The 17,456-nt window shown below is 40.8% G+C and overlaps 1 protein-coding gene across 4 annotated transcripts in view; it reads right to left on the bottom strand.

Moving 5' to 3' along the window:
• Positions 1–17,456, bottom strand: part of Nsd3 (nuclear receptor binding SET domain protein 3) — a 102,208-nt gene that overhangs the window by 15,427 nt on the left and 69,325 nt on the right. For 3 of the 4 annotated variants that reach the window (XM_051182143.1, XM_051182142.1, XM_051182144.1), the window contains exons 10-16: positions 15,009–15,139; positions 13,910–14,038; positions 13,187–13,313; positions 11,746–11,943; positions 11,239–11,409; positions 4,535–4,681; positions 1,351–1,507 (exon numbers count right to left, since the gene is read on the bottom strand). In XM_051182143.1, coding sequence (XP_051038100.1) covers positions 1,351–1,507; positions 4,535–4,681; positions 11,239–11,409; positions 11,746–11,943; positions 13,187–13,313; positions 13,910–14,038; positions 15,009–15,139 — 1,060 coding nt within the window. The remainder of the gene's footprint in view (positions 1–1,350; positions 1,508–4,534; positions 4,682–11,238; positions 11,410–11,745; positions 11,944–13,186; positions 13,314–13,909; positions 14,039–15,008; positions 15,140–17,456) is intronic. The other variant, XM_051182145.1, reaches the window with a different exon arrangement.

The raw sequence follows: 17,456 nt of genomic DNA, 5'->3' as shown, positions 1-17,456 counted from the left end.
TTTTCTGTGTAGCCCTGGCTGGCCTCAAACTCAGAGATCTGCCTGCCTCTGCCTCCTGGATGTTGGAACCGAAGGCATGCTTCATCACTGCCTGGTTTTTATTTTTATTTTTATGTGTGTACACATGTGTGAGGCCAGAAGAGAATGTCTGACTCCCTGGAGCCGGGGTTACCGAAAGTTGTGAGCCACCTGACATGGGTGCGAGGAACAAAACTCAGATCTTGTAAAGAGCAGCATGTGCTCTAACTATCTCTGCAGCCCCTGCTCTCTCGACTCTGAGAGGAAAAGCTTGGGTTGTCCTGGTGGCTCAGCGGGTAGGGTGCTGCTGCCAACACCAACCCCCTGAGTTTATCTTGGGGGCACACATGATAGAAGGGAGACCCGGTTCCTGAAAACTGTTTTTGACCTCTAGGAATGCACTGTGACTCATGCATGCCCCCATTTAATAAATAAGTACAAATGGATCTTACTGGAATAATCTCACTCTTTATGTCTTTCACACATAGCTTAGGACTACTTAGAATCCAACAAACCTAGCCGGGCCTGAGTGGTGCACACCTTTAACCCCAGCATCAGGAGGTAGAGGCAGGCGGATCTCTATGAGTAAGATGCCAGCTTGGTCTACAAAGGAAGTTTCAGGACAGCCAAAGCTGTTACACAGAGAAACCCTGTTCTGAAAAGTATTTAAAAAAAAAAAAAAAAAAAATCAAATGGATCTATCAGGACAAGGCTATCGCTCTTGTTCTCACTGGACTGGAGACTAAGACATGGCTCAGTGATTCCAAGCACTTATTCTTCCAGAAGACCTGTGTTCCATTTCCAGCACTCATGTGGCAGCTCACAACTATCTGTAACTTAGTCTCGGGGATCCAACACACTCTTCTGGCTTCCATAGGCAAGCACACACACACAGGGTTACACATACAGGTCAATAAAACTTATATACACACAAATGTTTAGAAAAGAAGTTAAAAATAGAGAACTAAGATATATAGAAAACATGATCTCCACTCTCAACGTAAATCCTTTCATTCCAAAATTTAGAAGTATATAATTCATTAGTATAAAATAATTCTCAGAACCTAAGAACAAAGTAAAAAACAACTCTTAAAGAAAAAAGGCAAACAAACAAAAACAAAGAACCATAAAATAACTACAAAAACAAAATCCAAGAGCAACATAACCCTTACAATCCCCTAAAAAAAAAACATAGCCAAACCTCATTTTCTTTCACCCCTTTTGTTTAGGGAGCCAGGCCTGTCTCTCTGCCTGTGTGCTAACTATGTTGCATGTAGATTACAAGGCCTCTCAGAACAGTCCTTACTTCCTATTTGTCCTTGGAAAACTTGCCTGTAATTTCCCAGCTTGACCCAAACGATCTGTTTGTAATGCAGTTTCTTGCCAGTATTACAATCATCACAGCTCCAGCAGCCTTCAGGCATGTCTATGTTCAGGCACTCTGGGTGGAAGGCCGCAGGACACGATTCACAGCAGAGCAGTTTTCCACCTGGAAGCAAACAGACAGGCTTAGCAACTGAGAGGGAAAGGAAAGGAGAGAGTTACCTTTTAATTACAGTTTATCTTTTTCTAATGGGAAAAACAAAGGGATTGACAGTCTTATCCAGAGTGATGGATTAAAATAGGAAACAAATGAAACAGCCCGTTTTTAAGACTCTGGTGGCTAGAAACACAGAGCTTTTGAGTAGGACCAAAAACATTGCTGTGCCCCTTCAGGATATGAGCAGCAGGTACAAGCTACCTAAAGCATCACAAAAGATACAGAAACTCTTAAGCAGAGTAGATTTGAAAGTAGGTTTTCAAACAAGTAACTTCCTTTTGTTCTTCCAAGCAAAGAAAGCAATGATCATGTCTGTATTTTAATCTACTTCCACAATGAACTGAATAGCTTTATAATAAAATCACCCAACAATGAAAATAATCAATAAGATGATCAGTACTTTTTTTCTTCTTAAAATACAAAAGTTGCATTCAGATTCTTAAACTGGTAGTTCCAGCAACACTACCTTCTTGGTGCAGACAGACCCTAGGGCAGGCCATAGAGCAGTGGTTTGTGACTGTTCCCTCACCGAGGATCCCCTTTTTCCTAATTATGACCCAGATTTTCAAAATCAGACGAACCAAAAATAAACTTGCATTTAAATATTAACATTTTCCTCCACCTTTATTTGGAGATTGTCTCATTATGTAGCTCATACTTCCCATTGGTGATCCTCTACCTGTCTCCCACCATCATGCCCAGCTCTCCTATTTGTATTGATCAAAGAAATATGTAACTGTTGGAGGCTATGATCCAAAACAAAGCAAGTGTTATAATATTATCATGTTGGACGGTTAAAGTCATAGCCAAATAAATCTCATGTAATTCTATGTTGTATGAATGTGTAATTCTTTTAATTTTCAAAAAATACTTGAATTTTTTCTTGGTATATCTAGATCTCTGACTTAAGTTCAAGAACCACTGCTTTACAGTACAAAACTAATTTGCAGTGCAGAATGAAGTATTATATGCAAACATATCATTTCAGATTCCTACTAAAATGTTCCCTGGTTGACACTAAAACAAGTGTGACAAATAGAATAACACTTTTAATGCAAACAAATAAACATGGGGGATGATTAGGCATTTCTAATATGAATATCAACAAGTAACAGAAAAGGTTAACCACTGAAGACATAGACATTTCCATTGACAAGTCAGTTCTAACTTACAAGCTGCAGAGATGCAGAGTCTTCTGCTTAACTTGACCAGACTACATGCTCCAGCCTTTTACAGCATTCTAGAAATCATATCTTCCTGCGCTTTAAAACCTCTAACCATTACATTAAAACAAAAGTAAAGCCTGCACACACCAGCAATGAACCAAAAACTGTATTTCCTCTGCCAGCCTTTACTTCGGTCATCACAGCTTTCTCCCCTTTGACTGCAGGTATCACTGGGGGTTAATTGGTTCAATTTTCCAGCCTTGAAATTGGCTGCTTGGATGTTTTAAGTCCATTGGAAAGGAACAATCAAGAGGGAGACCCGTCTTGCAGACCATCTTAGAGGCCGTGTGATGATCAGCAGCACCGCGGAAGCTGGCCATGTTCAGTGTCAATGTAAATAAATGGTTCTACAGTTTCAGTCTTATTTAGAGGAAATACAGAGCCAGAATCAGTGAAAACTACCATGACAGAGATGTCCAATATATAAAAATATAGAAAAAATAAAAGTATGAATGATCTACCTTGATGCCATGCAAACAACAACAATAACAATAAACCCTGCTTTCCAGATACGAGAGGAAATATATCATTCAAGCTGAGGGCCCAAAATCATTTCCATTGATGTCAGGTTAATACTGAATGCTGGAAACAAACAACAACTGAGTTGAGCTCATTTTATAAATGCACTGACAGACTACTTCTACTTTGCTGAGGAGTAAAGCCCACCTTCGTGGGAAGCATACACATCAATGTGACCTCAGCAGGAAGCCAGCCACAGGCCAGTCCTCTCTCCATACTCCTCTCTACTCTAAACAACTCTCTCAGGTATCATGTCTTTCAGTTATTATTGCCACTTGGGCCAATAAAGGAGCAAGGATACATCAAACAGGCAAGACGAATGGCAAATACTAATAAAAATCTATGCTTAACATGCATACATGGTATATTAGGTGGAATGATGACTTTTTCTTTATCAATTTATCATTTTATCAATTTATCATAAAGAAAATATATTAAACAAAAGCCCTATCCATACCTCCCAAACTCAGATGTTTTCTCTGGGATGACAACCCCCCAAATAAACAGGAAGTCACTTCCCCTCTCTCACAAGCAAGCTACAGCAAGCTAAGCACGAATAAAGTTTTCTTGCACAAATGACAGTGATTGAGAGAAGATGAACATACATTTAGCTCATGGTTCTTTATGAATAAACTCCCCATTGGTAATTTGATTAGGCTACCTTTCAACATCTAGCATTTGGGGTATCCTCAACCCCAGCTTCCGTCCTAAGGGAAGGAAGGGCACTTGCTTTCATAGCTTCTTAACTAAATATTGAAGAAACAAAACAACAGAATAGGTCCTAGAAACAATCTTTTCCTACCTGTTACCTTGATTTTCTTTTCTAAACAGCCTTTCTTGTTAGTTAGTGTATAGGTAATGACAAACCATATCATGACTATCCTAATATAACATGAATGACAGTTCTAGGTCAAGCAAATGAGAAATTGTTTCTTAAATGTCTTTTATAACTAAGTAAAATTCTAGTCTTGGTTTTAATAAACCTATGTCTTTGGAATGTGTGAAAACTGACTCAGGGAGAAACGTAAAAACTTGTGGTGACAGAATTATTTTAAGTCCTTTTTGATTAATTTTGTAGCCATATGAAGACACAGTCACAACCACCGAGGCAGAGTCTACCAAAACCAACAGGCAGTGCTTGACAGGCATACATCCCCCCTTCATTTAAAGAGAAAGAGAGAAAAGGAAAATGCAAAAATAAAAACCAGAAAGAAACTATTTCAGTTATTACCTTTCTCACATTTCTTTTTGGAAGCTGACGAAGAAGGAATCATAGGTAATTTCATCAACTCAGCACGGTTTGATTCGTTCAGTAGGTAGTGAGATTTATAGGCATAGGAACTGAACATGGGGTCTGAATGGTCCTGAACTATCAGCCCTATATAAAACAAACAGAAAGAGATGAGCTGCGATGAAACTACCCATGATTCCATGAGGGAAAAAAAATCAGCACCTATTATGCACCCAAGCCTTACAGTGAGGGATGGGAGTGTGTGAAAATGGAACCTTACTTCTCTGGACTTTACTAAAGGAGTGCAAACCATTTTGGAATTTTATTTATGCATTTATTTTTGACAGCACAGAAAGTGATTACCACCTTAAACAGTTATAAAAAAGTTACTCTGATCTACATATATACCTATCCTATTGGAAGAAAACACAAGATCCTCTGTAACATGCTGACTCCCAACACCTCCAATTAAATTTATAATGCAGCTATATGCCATTTTCTATGCAGGGCACTGTTATTCTAATGATGATTACTCTATTGGTTATTATTTTATAATAACCCAGGACTTTATAGTATACATCAGAACAGTGTCACTTAGGGACCACTTTGAGAAGACATCTGTTTTGGAAGGAGCCACTGCTCACTCTTTCCTATGGTGTAATCTTCATATGATGCTGCCTGCCACTGAGGTGAGTTCAAGAGACATCTGCACTAAGTGAAAGAATGGAACTTGACACTGCTCTGCTACTAAACAGTAATTTTGTAAGAAAAATTATGCAATGTCATTTAGTGCAAAGAAGTGCTATTAAAAAAAGAAAGAAAGTAGAGAAAGGAGACTGTTAAAATGAGGAAGGTTAAGTAGAATCTCTCCACTCACCAGCTGAGCCTCAGGTAAATCACTCAGCCTAGGCTGAGTGTTCTGACTCACACAAATCCAGAAATGAAATTGTTTCAAACTGTACCATTTATATATGCAAAGTAAACCTTACTAATTATTGCTATTAAAGAAAAGACCCTAACCTATCAGCTCTACTACAAAGGCATAGAATGTTAAGTAATTTTTATTTAACATAGTACTCAAGTTGCACAAAAAATGTAAATAATATAAAGTGAACTGAAAGACATCTCAGAATTTCCTATGGTGTTTCAAGTTGGCTAGGGATGTGTGTAAAACCTCTAAAAATAATTCTAGACTTTTCAATCCTTAAGAATTAGCTTCATAACTTTATTTTTAGTTAATTAATTTATTTGTGTGTGTTTGCAAGCATGTGTATGCATGCATGAAGTAGAGGCTGAAGAACAACTCGCAAGAGTCAGCTCTCTTAACCATGAATCCCTGGGGTCAGCTCTCTCCTTCTATTCGTGCATCCCTGGGATCAAATATCAGGCTGTCAAGCTTGGCACCAAGAGCCTTTAGCCACTGAGCCATCTCAATGGCCCAGCTCAATGATTCAAACAGCCAGTTACTAAGAAGTACAAAAAAATACTTTGTGAGGATGGAAAAACGTTTAATAAGCCTAGAGAGATAGAAAATAAACTTCACTTTCTAATCCTAAAACATAAATTATTGAAGTGTTTTCTTTGGCATATGTATTTACTATAGTCTCCTTAAAAATAGGTGTCTCTAAAGTTTAAAATATTACATATTTGTATTTTTTTTTTTTTTTGGCTTTTTGGAGAGAGGGTCTCATCATATAGCTTTGGAACCTGTCCTGTAACTCAGTATGTAGACTGGGCTGGCCTGGAACTCACAGAGACGTGCCTGCCTATGTTTCCTGAGCGCTGGCGTTAAAGGCGTGTGCCACCACACCTGGCTTACATATTTGTACTTTAAAGACTTGGAGTTAAATCTCAAATATCTGATATGTTTAGAGTAAATTTTTACAAAATGCTATGAGAGGAAATGAAATTTTCTTCTTATTACTCAGTTACTAAAATATGTGGGTATCCATTTCATGAGCTTTTAAATAAAGTATAAACAGATATAAACACAGTTTCTGATTCTAAATCATGGAGCTTTGTCCCATGTACATTATCTTCAAGATTTTAATTAATAGTTATCAGTTTATTTTCACAAAGTAGCAAGAGTCTTTGTAAGTATTACATTTTCTACCTGTCCTAAATTGAAAATAGTTTTAAAGAGAAATCAATTTAAAAAATAAAAATTAGCCTGTTGTAATGACACATGCCTTTAATTCCAGCACTTGGTCTACATATTGAGTTCTAGGACAGCCAGAGCTACACAGTAAGACCCTCAGAAAACAAAAACTAAAGTAAAATAAAACAAAGTGTTCCATTATTAAATGAAACAGAACACAAAAAATAATGATTAAAATACTGACTGAACTAGACTTAAAGCATACTCCAAAGCAAGCTATCATACTAGTTATAAACTGACATTTTTTTGTATATTAGGAAGGGTCTGGAAGAGCCAGACTTGAAGGGCCTGGCAAAGCAACACGGGTTTCTCACCATCACTGTTACTCAAGTCTCCAACGTTATGCATCAATTCATAATTCAATAGTTTGGGGTTGAAGTGAAGGGTCAGAGACTAAGAGCACTGGCTTTTCTTGCAGAGGACCCAAGTATGATTCCCAGCACCCGCATGGCAACTCACAGCCACTTTGAATTCCAGTCTCGGGGTATCTGATGACCTCTTACAGCATTATGGGCACTGCACACACACACATGGTTCACATACATACATTCAGGTACACACAAATAGTCCTTTCTGATCACCACTCTATTCAGTAACAGAAGACATAATTTTTTATTTATTATGTGCCTATCTTTCACCATTAACAATGTGGCAATGAGTACCTTGGTTGAACTACAGGCTTTAAAGCAGGGAACTGTGAAGATTCTAGCTTCAGGCTGGGATAAGGATGGCAGTAGGGAACTGGTCTAGCATGAGTTCATGGGGTTTAATCCCTAGACCACAAGCAAACCAGCAAACCAAAACAAAACATCAGTGTTCCCCACTCTGATGGCAGATAGAATATATGCTTAAGAGACTGAGGCAGGCAGAGAGCCTCAGGGTAGAGAATCTAGTTGGCTGTAGAAGGAGATGTACAAGATGCTAATACAGATGTTTACTTATTAACTGCCTATCTCCTCACAGTTTTTTTTTTTAATGAGAGATATAATCACAGTTTTTTTTTTAAATGATATAAAAACAAAACCACCCAAAATCTTTCATCCTTACAAACTGACTACAGTCCCAGCTATTTGGGAAGCTGAGGCAGAAGGTCACAAGTTTAAGACCAGCCTCCAGACAGATCTCATCTTAAAATGGAAAACAGAAAAGAACCTTTAAATATAGCCTAACAAACTTGATACATCTAACAGTTCCTTTAAATATTAGAGAGAAATGCAAAAAACAATGAAAATTCTATTAAAAACAAAAGTGACATTTTTATAAAACAAAAAGGCAATTATAATGATTACTAAATACCAAAAGAGGAAAAAAAAGAATTTAATTATAATACAGCCAAGATAAAGATGGACAGTATGAGCCAGGCGGTGGTAGCACATGCTTTTAATTTCAGCACTCAGAAGGCAGAGGCAGGCGGATCTCTGTGTTCAAGCCCAGCCTGGTCTACAGAGCGGGTTCCAGGTCAGCCAGGGTTACACAGAGGAAACCCTTTTACAAAACAAACAAAAGATGGACAGTACGCAGCACAATCAATGTATATGTACCATGTGGTGCTTTGGATAAGAATGGTCCCCACAGGCTCACATGCTTGGTCCCCAGTTGGTGGAACTGTTTGGAGGTGTCACTGGGGTGGGCTCTGAAGTTTAAAAAGCCCCTGCCACTCCCAGTTTGTTTCCTCTGCCTCATGGTGACTGACTCAACATACAAGTTTTCCACTACCGCTCCAGCACCACATCTGCCTGCTGGCATGCTACCTGACATGATGGGGAACCATTTCAAACTGCAAGCAAGCACCCAACTAAATGCTCTTATAAGCTGCCTTAGTCATAATGTTTCTTCACAGCAACAGAATAATAACTAAGATGGAATTTGGTAACAGAGTGTGGCATATTTCTGTGGCAAGCTTGATGGTGCTAGGTTTTGGAGAATAGTGGAAGACTTTGGAGGAGGAAGAGGAAAGCAAGGTTAAATGCAGTAAGTAGGACTTAATGGGGCACCCTAGCAGGAGTTTGGAAGGCAGCAGAGGTTGAAAAAACAAAACAAAACGAAAAATAAAAAAACAAGAAACAACAACAACAACAACAAAAATAAAACCCAAAAACCATTGTGGACTATGGAGGTTCCAGCTCAAGATGTTTCCGAGGGGAAGAATATTAAGCATGTGGCTTAGAGACTATTCTTGTGATATTTTGGAGGAGAAAAAAAAAAAAAAAAAGTGGCTGGTTTTTGCCCTTGTCTTTAGAATCTGCCAACAGCTAAATTGAAGAGTTTTGGATTAATGTCACTGGCAGAAATTTCAAGACAACCTAGTATTGACTGTGTCATGTGGTTATTAGTGATCACTCTCATGCAGATCTACAATAAAAAAGAACAAACAAGGGGAAAAGAAATACAAAGTGTGTAATTAGAGAAGAAAAGCATGAGGAGATTTGATGTTAGAGCAAGTCTTGTGCTCAAAGGGATGAGAAATTTAAAGGCCTGATTCAAAATGGCAATACCCCACTCAACTAAGCTTGCATCTCATAAAAAAGAAATGCCTAAGCAATCTTCTGCTTCTAAAGCAAAGAAGGCTTACTCAACAAGGAGAGCCTCAACAAATCAGTTTATGCAAATGTAACTCAAGGAGGGGGCCAAGCCCCATCCAAAGCAGAGTAGCAGAATTTGGTACCATCCCTACTTGGCTCTAGCTTTAGAGGCAAGAAGGATACATAAGTAAAGGGGCTGTGGAGTCTTCCTCCACAGTTAAGGAAAGATGCTGAGGCTAGCTGAGTGGCACAGGGGTGCCTGCCTGGAGGCTTTGAGAGGGCAACTGTGTGGAGCCATGAAAATGAACCCTGGACTGCAATGGAGTTCCCATAATGTTGGAGATGCCAGAGTCCTGGGATGTCTGCCAAAGAGAACTGCAAACAGAGTGTGGAATGGGTCCAGGAGAGAGAAGTGTGAAGTGTGCTGCAGTCAATAAAACCAAAGGAACAGAGGATCTGAAGCACTCTTTGACAGCAGACATAGAGATGCAGAATTTGGAGTTTGCCCTGCTGGGTTTTGGTATTGCTTTGGTTCATATTTTCTTATTATGCTTCTTTCCCCACTTTTGGGATTGTAATGCATATTTTGTACCAATGTGTGTTTTAACTACGTAATTTGCTTTTTTTGGGGGGGGGGTTGGCGGGGTTCGAGATACAGGGTTTCTCTGCATTAACAACCCTGGCTGTCCTGGAACTCACTCTGTAGACCACACTGGCCTGGAGCTAACAGAGATCCACCTGACTCTGCCTCCCAAGTGCTGGGATTAAAGTAATTTGCTTTTTTGATTTTAGAGACTGTCTTGAGTCTCAGAAGAGACTGTGGACTTTAAACAGTCTTGAGACTGAAAGAGTATGGGGACCTCTAAAATTGAACTAAGAACATTTTGTATAGAGATGTGGCCATAAGCCTAGGGGTCCGGGGAGTGGAATGTGAAGGTATGAAAATGACTAACATAGGCTCATGTTTGAATGCTTTGTCTCCAGTTGGTAGATCTGTTTGGGAAGGATTAGAAGGTGTGGCCTTGTTAGAGAAGGTGTGTCACTAAGGAGGAGGTGTTGAGGTTTCAAAAGCCCAGCCATTCCAGAGTACTCACTCTCTGCCTTGTTAGCTGTTCTCTCAACATGTAAACCCCAGCTCCAGCACCACGCCTGCTGGCCACCATGCTCCCCACCATGATGGTTGTGAACTAACCCTCTAAAACTGGAAGCTCCCAATTAAATGCTTTCTTTTACAAACTCCTTTGGTCATGGTGTTTTGTCAGAGCAATAGAAAAGTAAGACAAACTATGAACTTAAGTTTGCTGATGCCATCCTCAGCACTGCTTTCTGTTTCTCAAGCCCACTCAAATAGAAAACCCTGCATGGCTGGTCGTCACTAAACCAGCACATGTGTTGCCTTGGCTGTATCTCATCAGGCCCTCAATGACAGATCAAAACATACACCCATCGGAAACTGTGCTAGCCTTGCTTTCCAGGAGACATCCCACAGCTGATGATGACAAAGCAGGAAGGACCTGCTTTAAGGAGAAAATTGAAGATGAGAACATTCTTTTCATCCGTGAAAGTAGGAAACAGAAAACTAACTAACCAAGAACTTACTTGCAATTCTAAACTTTTTGTTTGTTTGTTTTTCTTTTTGAGACAGGGTTTCTCTCTATATAGCCTTAGCTAGCCTGGAACTTGCTATATAAACCAGCCTTACCTAAACTCCCAGAGATCCCCCTGTTTCTGCCCCTCCGCCGCCCCCACCCCAATGCTGGGATTAAAGGTGTATACCATCACACCCAGCTTAAGGTATTTTTTCCAAAGCAGAGTTAACTACTTATGGGAGAATTGACTTTTTCAGGATTTGGATGTCTGCTTGGAATGTTCTCTTTCAGTAATAAGAGGATGAACTCAGCCCTCCCAGAACATAGTACTATGTGACAGCTGGAGTTCTCTCCAATGCAGAGACACATTAAAATGGAGAAATATGCCAATGAAGTCAGAACAAAACACAAAAACAAAAACGGGTTGACACTCACCTCTGGCACACACGAAACAAAAGCCTACGTTTATAGCAGCAGAATGACTGCTCCGTTTGGAATGGTTGCTACAGATGAGAGTGTGGGAGGACACAGAGACGCTTCCAGCAGCAACACACGCATCTCCAAAGTGATAGGCGACTGGACACCTCAAGCACCTCATCATCCGTCCTGTGTGAAGACAGGTCAAGAGCAGTCTACAGCATGCCAGCTAGGATACTCTGGGAGTGGGGCTCCCCTGTCATGGTCAGTGCAAAATGTTCTTTACTAGGCTGACTGTCATTCCTGTACTTTTCAGTCCCTAAGGGCAAGCCTGATAATCATGTGGGGCTCCTAAAGGGGATTAAATACTATGGCTCCACTTAGGGAGCTCTTTAGTGTAGTCTGAAGTGCTCGGCCTTTAAACAGGAGAGGAGGCACAGAGAATGCCTGATGCTGACAGAGATGTGCTGAGTGTACTGCGCGGTGCTGCACTCTGAACACCGTCCCTTCTTTAGCACTGGTTACCTTTACTTGCTTTGTAGATGTCTTTCTCAATGGAGCAGGAAGAGCAGCAGTGTTGGGGACAGCGGAACCCTTTTGACTCAAAGATGGCAGTGGGGAACTTTCGAACACAGGCATCATGGTAAAACTTCCCACAGACACTGACAGAACAACGCTTCACATCCTCACCAGACACTTTACATGAAAAACACGTGTGCTGCCCTAGGAAATTGATGAAAAACAGGTTAAATAAAATCCGGTTAAAGCACATTCCACTTCCTTCATTTAACCATTCAAAATGCCTGGGTTAAGCCCAGGGCTATGAACACACAGGCTTCTACTCCTGACAATGAGCTCTCTCCAGCACTTGTTTTTTTTTTTTTTTTTTTTTTTTTTGGAGATAAGGACTTTTTTATGTACCTCAGACCAGCCTCAAAATTGCCATCCTCCTGCTTCAGTCTCCTCAGAGCTCAGATTACAAGTGTGTGCCTCCACATAAGGTAAGTGCTCCTTTTATGCAGAAGCAGCTACAGCTATCAAAGAGCTGCCCTGAGGGAAATGCTGCTATCACACTTCAGAAGTTAGCATAAAGTGAGAAAGATGGGGCTACAGAGTGGCTCAGTGGTTACAGGTACTTGCTGCTTTTCTAGAGGACTCTCAACACCCACTTGGCAGCTCATAAATGTAATAATAATAATAATAATAATAATAATAATAATAATAATAATCTATAATTCCAGTTCCACAGCGTCCAATACCCTCTTCAGCCTTCTTGGGCACGAGGCATGCTCACAAACATACTTGCAGACAAAACCCCATACACACAAAATACATTTTTTTTAAAACTTAAGAACACAGCCTGGCAGTGGTAGCACATGCCTTTAATCTCAGCACTTGGGAGGCAGATGGGTTTCTGTGAGTTTAAGGCCAGCCTGATCTACACAGTAAGTTCCAGGACAATCAGGGCTACATATATATATATATATATATATATGCATTATTTTTCCACTAAATATGTAAACATATTTGTATTTGAATTACAGTTTTATTATAACCATATTTACTTTTACTATATTATATTTAAATATGTACTATAACCACAGAGTTTGATCAATACTTGTTGGAATCTATGAAAGGATTTAAACCTACATACTAAACACACACACACACACACACACACACACACACACAGACGGCAGCCTGATTCATGTATTCCCAAACAAAACAAAACCATCCTTTTCATCTTTTTTTTTTTTTTTTCTTTTTTTTTTTGCCACTGGCACATTATGAGAGGAGAACTGGACTGCTTTTTGACCTTGGGAAGCTCAATTCTACATAATGCCTTAACTCACTGAAACACCTATGGCAGGTGGGGAGGAGAGCTGGCTTAATCATGAAAGAGTAAGAGGCACGGAGACATCAGGGCAGCACATCCTCCCTCCCCTGCCTCCCTGGCGCAGCTCACCAGTTTGACACTCCTGGCAGATGAACCTTCCCTCAGGGGCTTCGGTCAGGCCCAGGCACTCCCAGTGGAAGTATCTGCAGCACTCCCCTTCACAAGAAACCAGAGAATCACCAGCAGTTTCACAGATCTGTAAGAGCAGAAAGCAGCAACTCTCACACTGGAACATCAGAACTGACCAGGACACCTGCTCAAGTATAGGCCACTGGGTTTGTCTCCTACTATTCTGAGTTCCAAAAATGGAACCCACCCAAGAATTCACATTTCTCCTTTCTTTTCTTTTTTGTTTTTTTGTGACAGGGTTTCTCTGTGAAGCCCTAGGTTTGGTTCCCAGCACCCACATGGAGCTCACACACCCATCTGTAACTCCAGTTTCCTCTTCTGACCTCTTCAGATACCGGGCAAACATGTGGTACACATATCCTCATACAGGTAAAACACAAAATTAAGTAACTCAAAAAATTGAAAAGGAATAAGTAGCTAGGCATGGTGGCCACAAGTCCAGAACCAGCCTGGTCTATATAGCAAGTTTCAGACCAGGCAAGGCTACAAAATGTGCCCCTGTCTCAAGAACAAAACAAACAATAAAAACCCAATGAAGACTGACACTTGCATTTGAAATGACAAATATTCCAGTTAAGGACAGGGAGATCCACAGATATCCTTAGAACCTACAACTTTAAAGCGATGTAATAATAAAAGTAGAAAGGATAGCCACCTGCCTACCTGGCACACAGTGTCCTTTTTACTCATGCCAACGCCTCTCCGAGACAAACTTGAGTCCACTGACTGTGAGTCGGAAGCATCTGCATCTGCTGCAGCTGAGGGGCTATCCACTTCTTTCCCAAAGCCTACCTATTTGGAAAACAGCAGATGATAAAGAAAAACCAATTCCTGTAGACACAATGCAAAGGCCTAGTGAAAAAGGCTCAAATCTATCTCAGCACTGCCTGCCTGCCTTCCCTTCTCTTCATTTCCCTTCTCTCCTTCCTTCTTTAAATCCAGGGATGCTATGTGTCTGTAATTTGGGAGAAACTGCAGCTAAGATTTAAAAAGCAAAAATGACAAAACTCCTTTGGTTCTATTACATAAGAAATCTACAAAATAAGTTACAAATAACCAAAGGAATTTTTTTCTAGCCAAGCTATGTCTTTAACCTCAGCCCTGGGGAGACTGAGATACAAAAGTATCTGTGATTACCAGAACAGACTGTTCTACATGGAAAGTTCCAGGCCATCCAGGATTTTCCTCTAGAAGTTTTGGGTTTTGTTGTTGTTGTTATTATTGTTATTATTAATTAGTCAGGGTCTCACAATGTAGCTCTACTGTCCTAGAACTTGCTCTGTAGATAGGCTGGCTTGTAACTCAAAACTCTGCCTTCTGAGCACTGGGATTAAAGGCATGCACCACCATGCTTGGTCCTTCATTTTTTTTTTTTTTAAACAAGGCTGACCACCACCTCTCTTCAATGGGTGTACTTTTTGAGGCCTGACTACCTTACATTCTCCTACAATGGACCCTGAAGGCTTGTCTGGAGTTCAAGCAGGAGAATGCAGCTACTCATACACCTTTGACCAAGACCTTCCCTTGGGGAAGGCCATTCTCTTCCATTTTTTGAGAGCTACATAAGGAGCAAAGAAGGGGCACCGACCTACCCAGACAGGTAAACTGAATTATTGTGGTAACCAAGAGTGAGAGACCACAAAGTCAGTTCAGCCCTGCATCCTCCCATGAGTGTTTGTCTCCCTGACTTCCCCACAGAAGCATGCTACTGTGGCTGCCAAGGCACAAAAGAGAAGTCTGCCCGACCCCTGCACAAACTTACCTGTAGATCACTCAGTCCTCGAGAGTCGGAGTCGGATGTGTCTCTGTAGGCAGAATTAGTCGTGTCTACATCAGTTGACGCTCGACTCCTTTTCTTTAGAGGCTTACAGGAATCTGAAATCTCGCTGGCACCTTAACACAACACACTGAAATTAATCCTAAGATCATATTTAGGGTCACTGTTTTCCTTTTTTGTAGGAGTGTTTTCTTTCCCCAAACTTAGGTTATGTATGTCGGGGAAATTCACAGCTCGCTGTAGCACTGAGGTTGCCAGCCAGAACTTCGCAAGCTCCTGGCCTTCCTGGTAGAGGTGGTTTATTTATAACTGCGCTATAAAATGTTAGTTCTTCTCTACTGCTACTTTCACCAACAGAGCCAGACAGAGTTCCAATCTAGATATCGACTTCATCAAAACTGAAGGACGGCCAATTGGTTTGGAGCAGTTCAGAGACCCATTCGATTTTGTAAGGGGACAACATGAAACCCAACACAATGCAGTTTACAGATATGGTTGCAGAGACATCTCCATCTTGTTTTATTAGGGATGTGACAAATCTTTGATTTGTATTCGATTCGTACACGGATAGTGCCATTTCAACCCCCCGATTTTGCAATTCAGTTGATGATTATCCCCCAAATAAATTTTGGATGTTCATAATTGTTCTTTCTTTATTGTGACCATTAGCAAGTGCTGCAGCACATCTACACATGTCCATCTACACGTCATGCCATGTGGGAGGCACATTACTGAGGGCTGTAATGGACAGTCAGTGTTTAAGTGCAGGAAATCACGAAGAACTAATGAGAGGCCTCTGGACTTCATGAGGGAAGGAATAAATATATATTTGAAAAAAAAAGGCAGAGAATAGTGTGGAAGTTTTTTTTTAAAACTGCGTGTAATACAAATCCAGCCAAAACAATAGTGCAAAAAGTTACAAAGCAACAATCTCTTGGGCTAATGCAGTAGGCTATGCAGAGACAGCCACAGTGAAATGTGCAGGTCAGGCACGGTGAATACCAAGGAACCAAGGAGACGCTTAATATTTCCACCCACAGTTTGTGTTTTAGATTTCCCCCTCAAACTTTCCATACAACAAACACTTCTAGATCAGCCCAGCAAGCTATGGAGGAAGTGCAGTCCAGAAGAGACCATGGAGAAAGAGGTCTCCTGAGGCCATGAAGATCCGCAACGGGCTGGGTGGGAGCAGCGCTTGGTGTATAGCCATATTCTGTGGTGGAAGATGTGGGCCTCGGGAGACTGCTCAGGTTACTGGAACCTCGTTATCACATCCCATCCTACAAGTTTGCACTGAATGCTTCCTGACAGCTACAAGTGAGGGTGCCTGCCCATGTTAACGCTGATTTAAAAACACAATACACAAATCTATCTCTTGGATTGCTGGTGTGTGGAACCAGAACACCACCACGAAATATTTCCTTGGCCTAAAAGATCACTGAATTAACAAGGAGGTTTAACAGAGGAACAGGAGTGCTGTACTGAGAGGCTTTCGAAGGGAAACACAGGTACCGCCAATTCCGATGAGTTTCTGAAAATGCTAGAAAATGAGACCGCTGAAGACAGCTGTCATGCTGTTCTCCATGATAACAGCACTAATATTAAAAATAATAATAATAAGAGCTTTTAATGATTGAAGTGTATACAGTTTGGGCCGTTTGGCAAAACCCTGCAGATGTGTATTAATGATGCTTTATTTAAAAACAAAACGAAACAGTCCATGTTGGAATTGATCAGGTTAAGTTAATGGTGGTTTTTAGGCTGGACCCATGATTTAAGCTGTACCCATCCAGCTCAGACAAAAAAAAAATAAAAATAAAAATAAAAAGAGAGAGAAATCATCTGAATGTTAAAGCAATTGTTCAGAGTCTTGAAGAAGAAACCAGGCCAGAGAATGCCAATAATGACCATTGGCAAAATCAAAATCAAAACAAAAGAAACTTTATCGAGCCGCCGACAAAGAAATCTTGCACGGAGACTACAAGTCTGGAGTTTCTGGGATGAAATTGTACAGGAATCTCAGTCCACAGTTTCCTCATTCGCTGCGGAGACGGAGCTGTCACTGAATCTGACAGAGCCCTGCACTCCTCGGTCCGCCGACCCTGTGGAATGGTGGAAACACAACGCAATCAGGCCTCCTAATCTCGCAGCGATCGATCGCGATGTCTTTTCTTGGAGCTCCGCCAAGCAGTGTTCCCTCCGAGAGGCGTTCAGTTCTGCTGAGGATCTCCACGGAGACCATCGCTGCAGACTTCTCCCCGAGAATGCAGAGAGGCTGGTGTTTTATTTTATTCATTTTAAAATAATGCAATTTGCCCAGAGTAAACTACAGTATTAAACACAGTTTCAGCTCACCAAAACCGCATGAGTCATGCTATGGAGTTTGTACTATACTCAAATTGCACACAGAAAACACATATATAAGTCTAAGGG

This window comes from Phodopus roborovskii, unplaced genomic scaffold, assembly GCF_943737965.1.
Source record: "Phodopus roborovskii unplaced genomic scaffold, PHOROB, whole genome shotgun sequence".
NCBI classification, from domain to species: domain Eukaryota; kingdom Metazoa; phylum Chordata; class Mammalia; order Rodentia; family Cricetidae; genus Phodopus; species Phodopus roborovskii.
The sequence above is the reverse complement of the archived record's forward strand: the minus strand, read 5'-3'. Positions and strand labels throughout refer to the sequence as shown.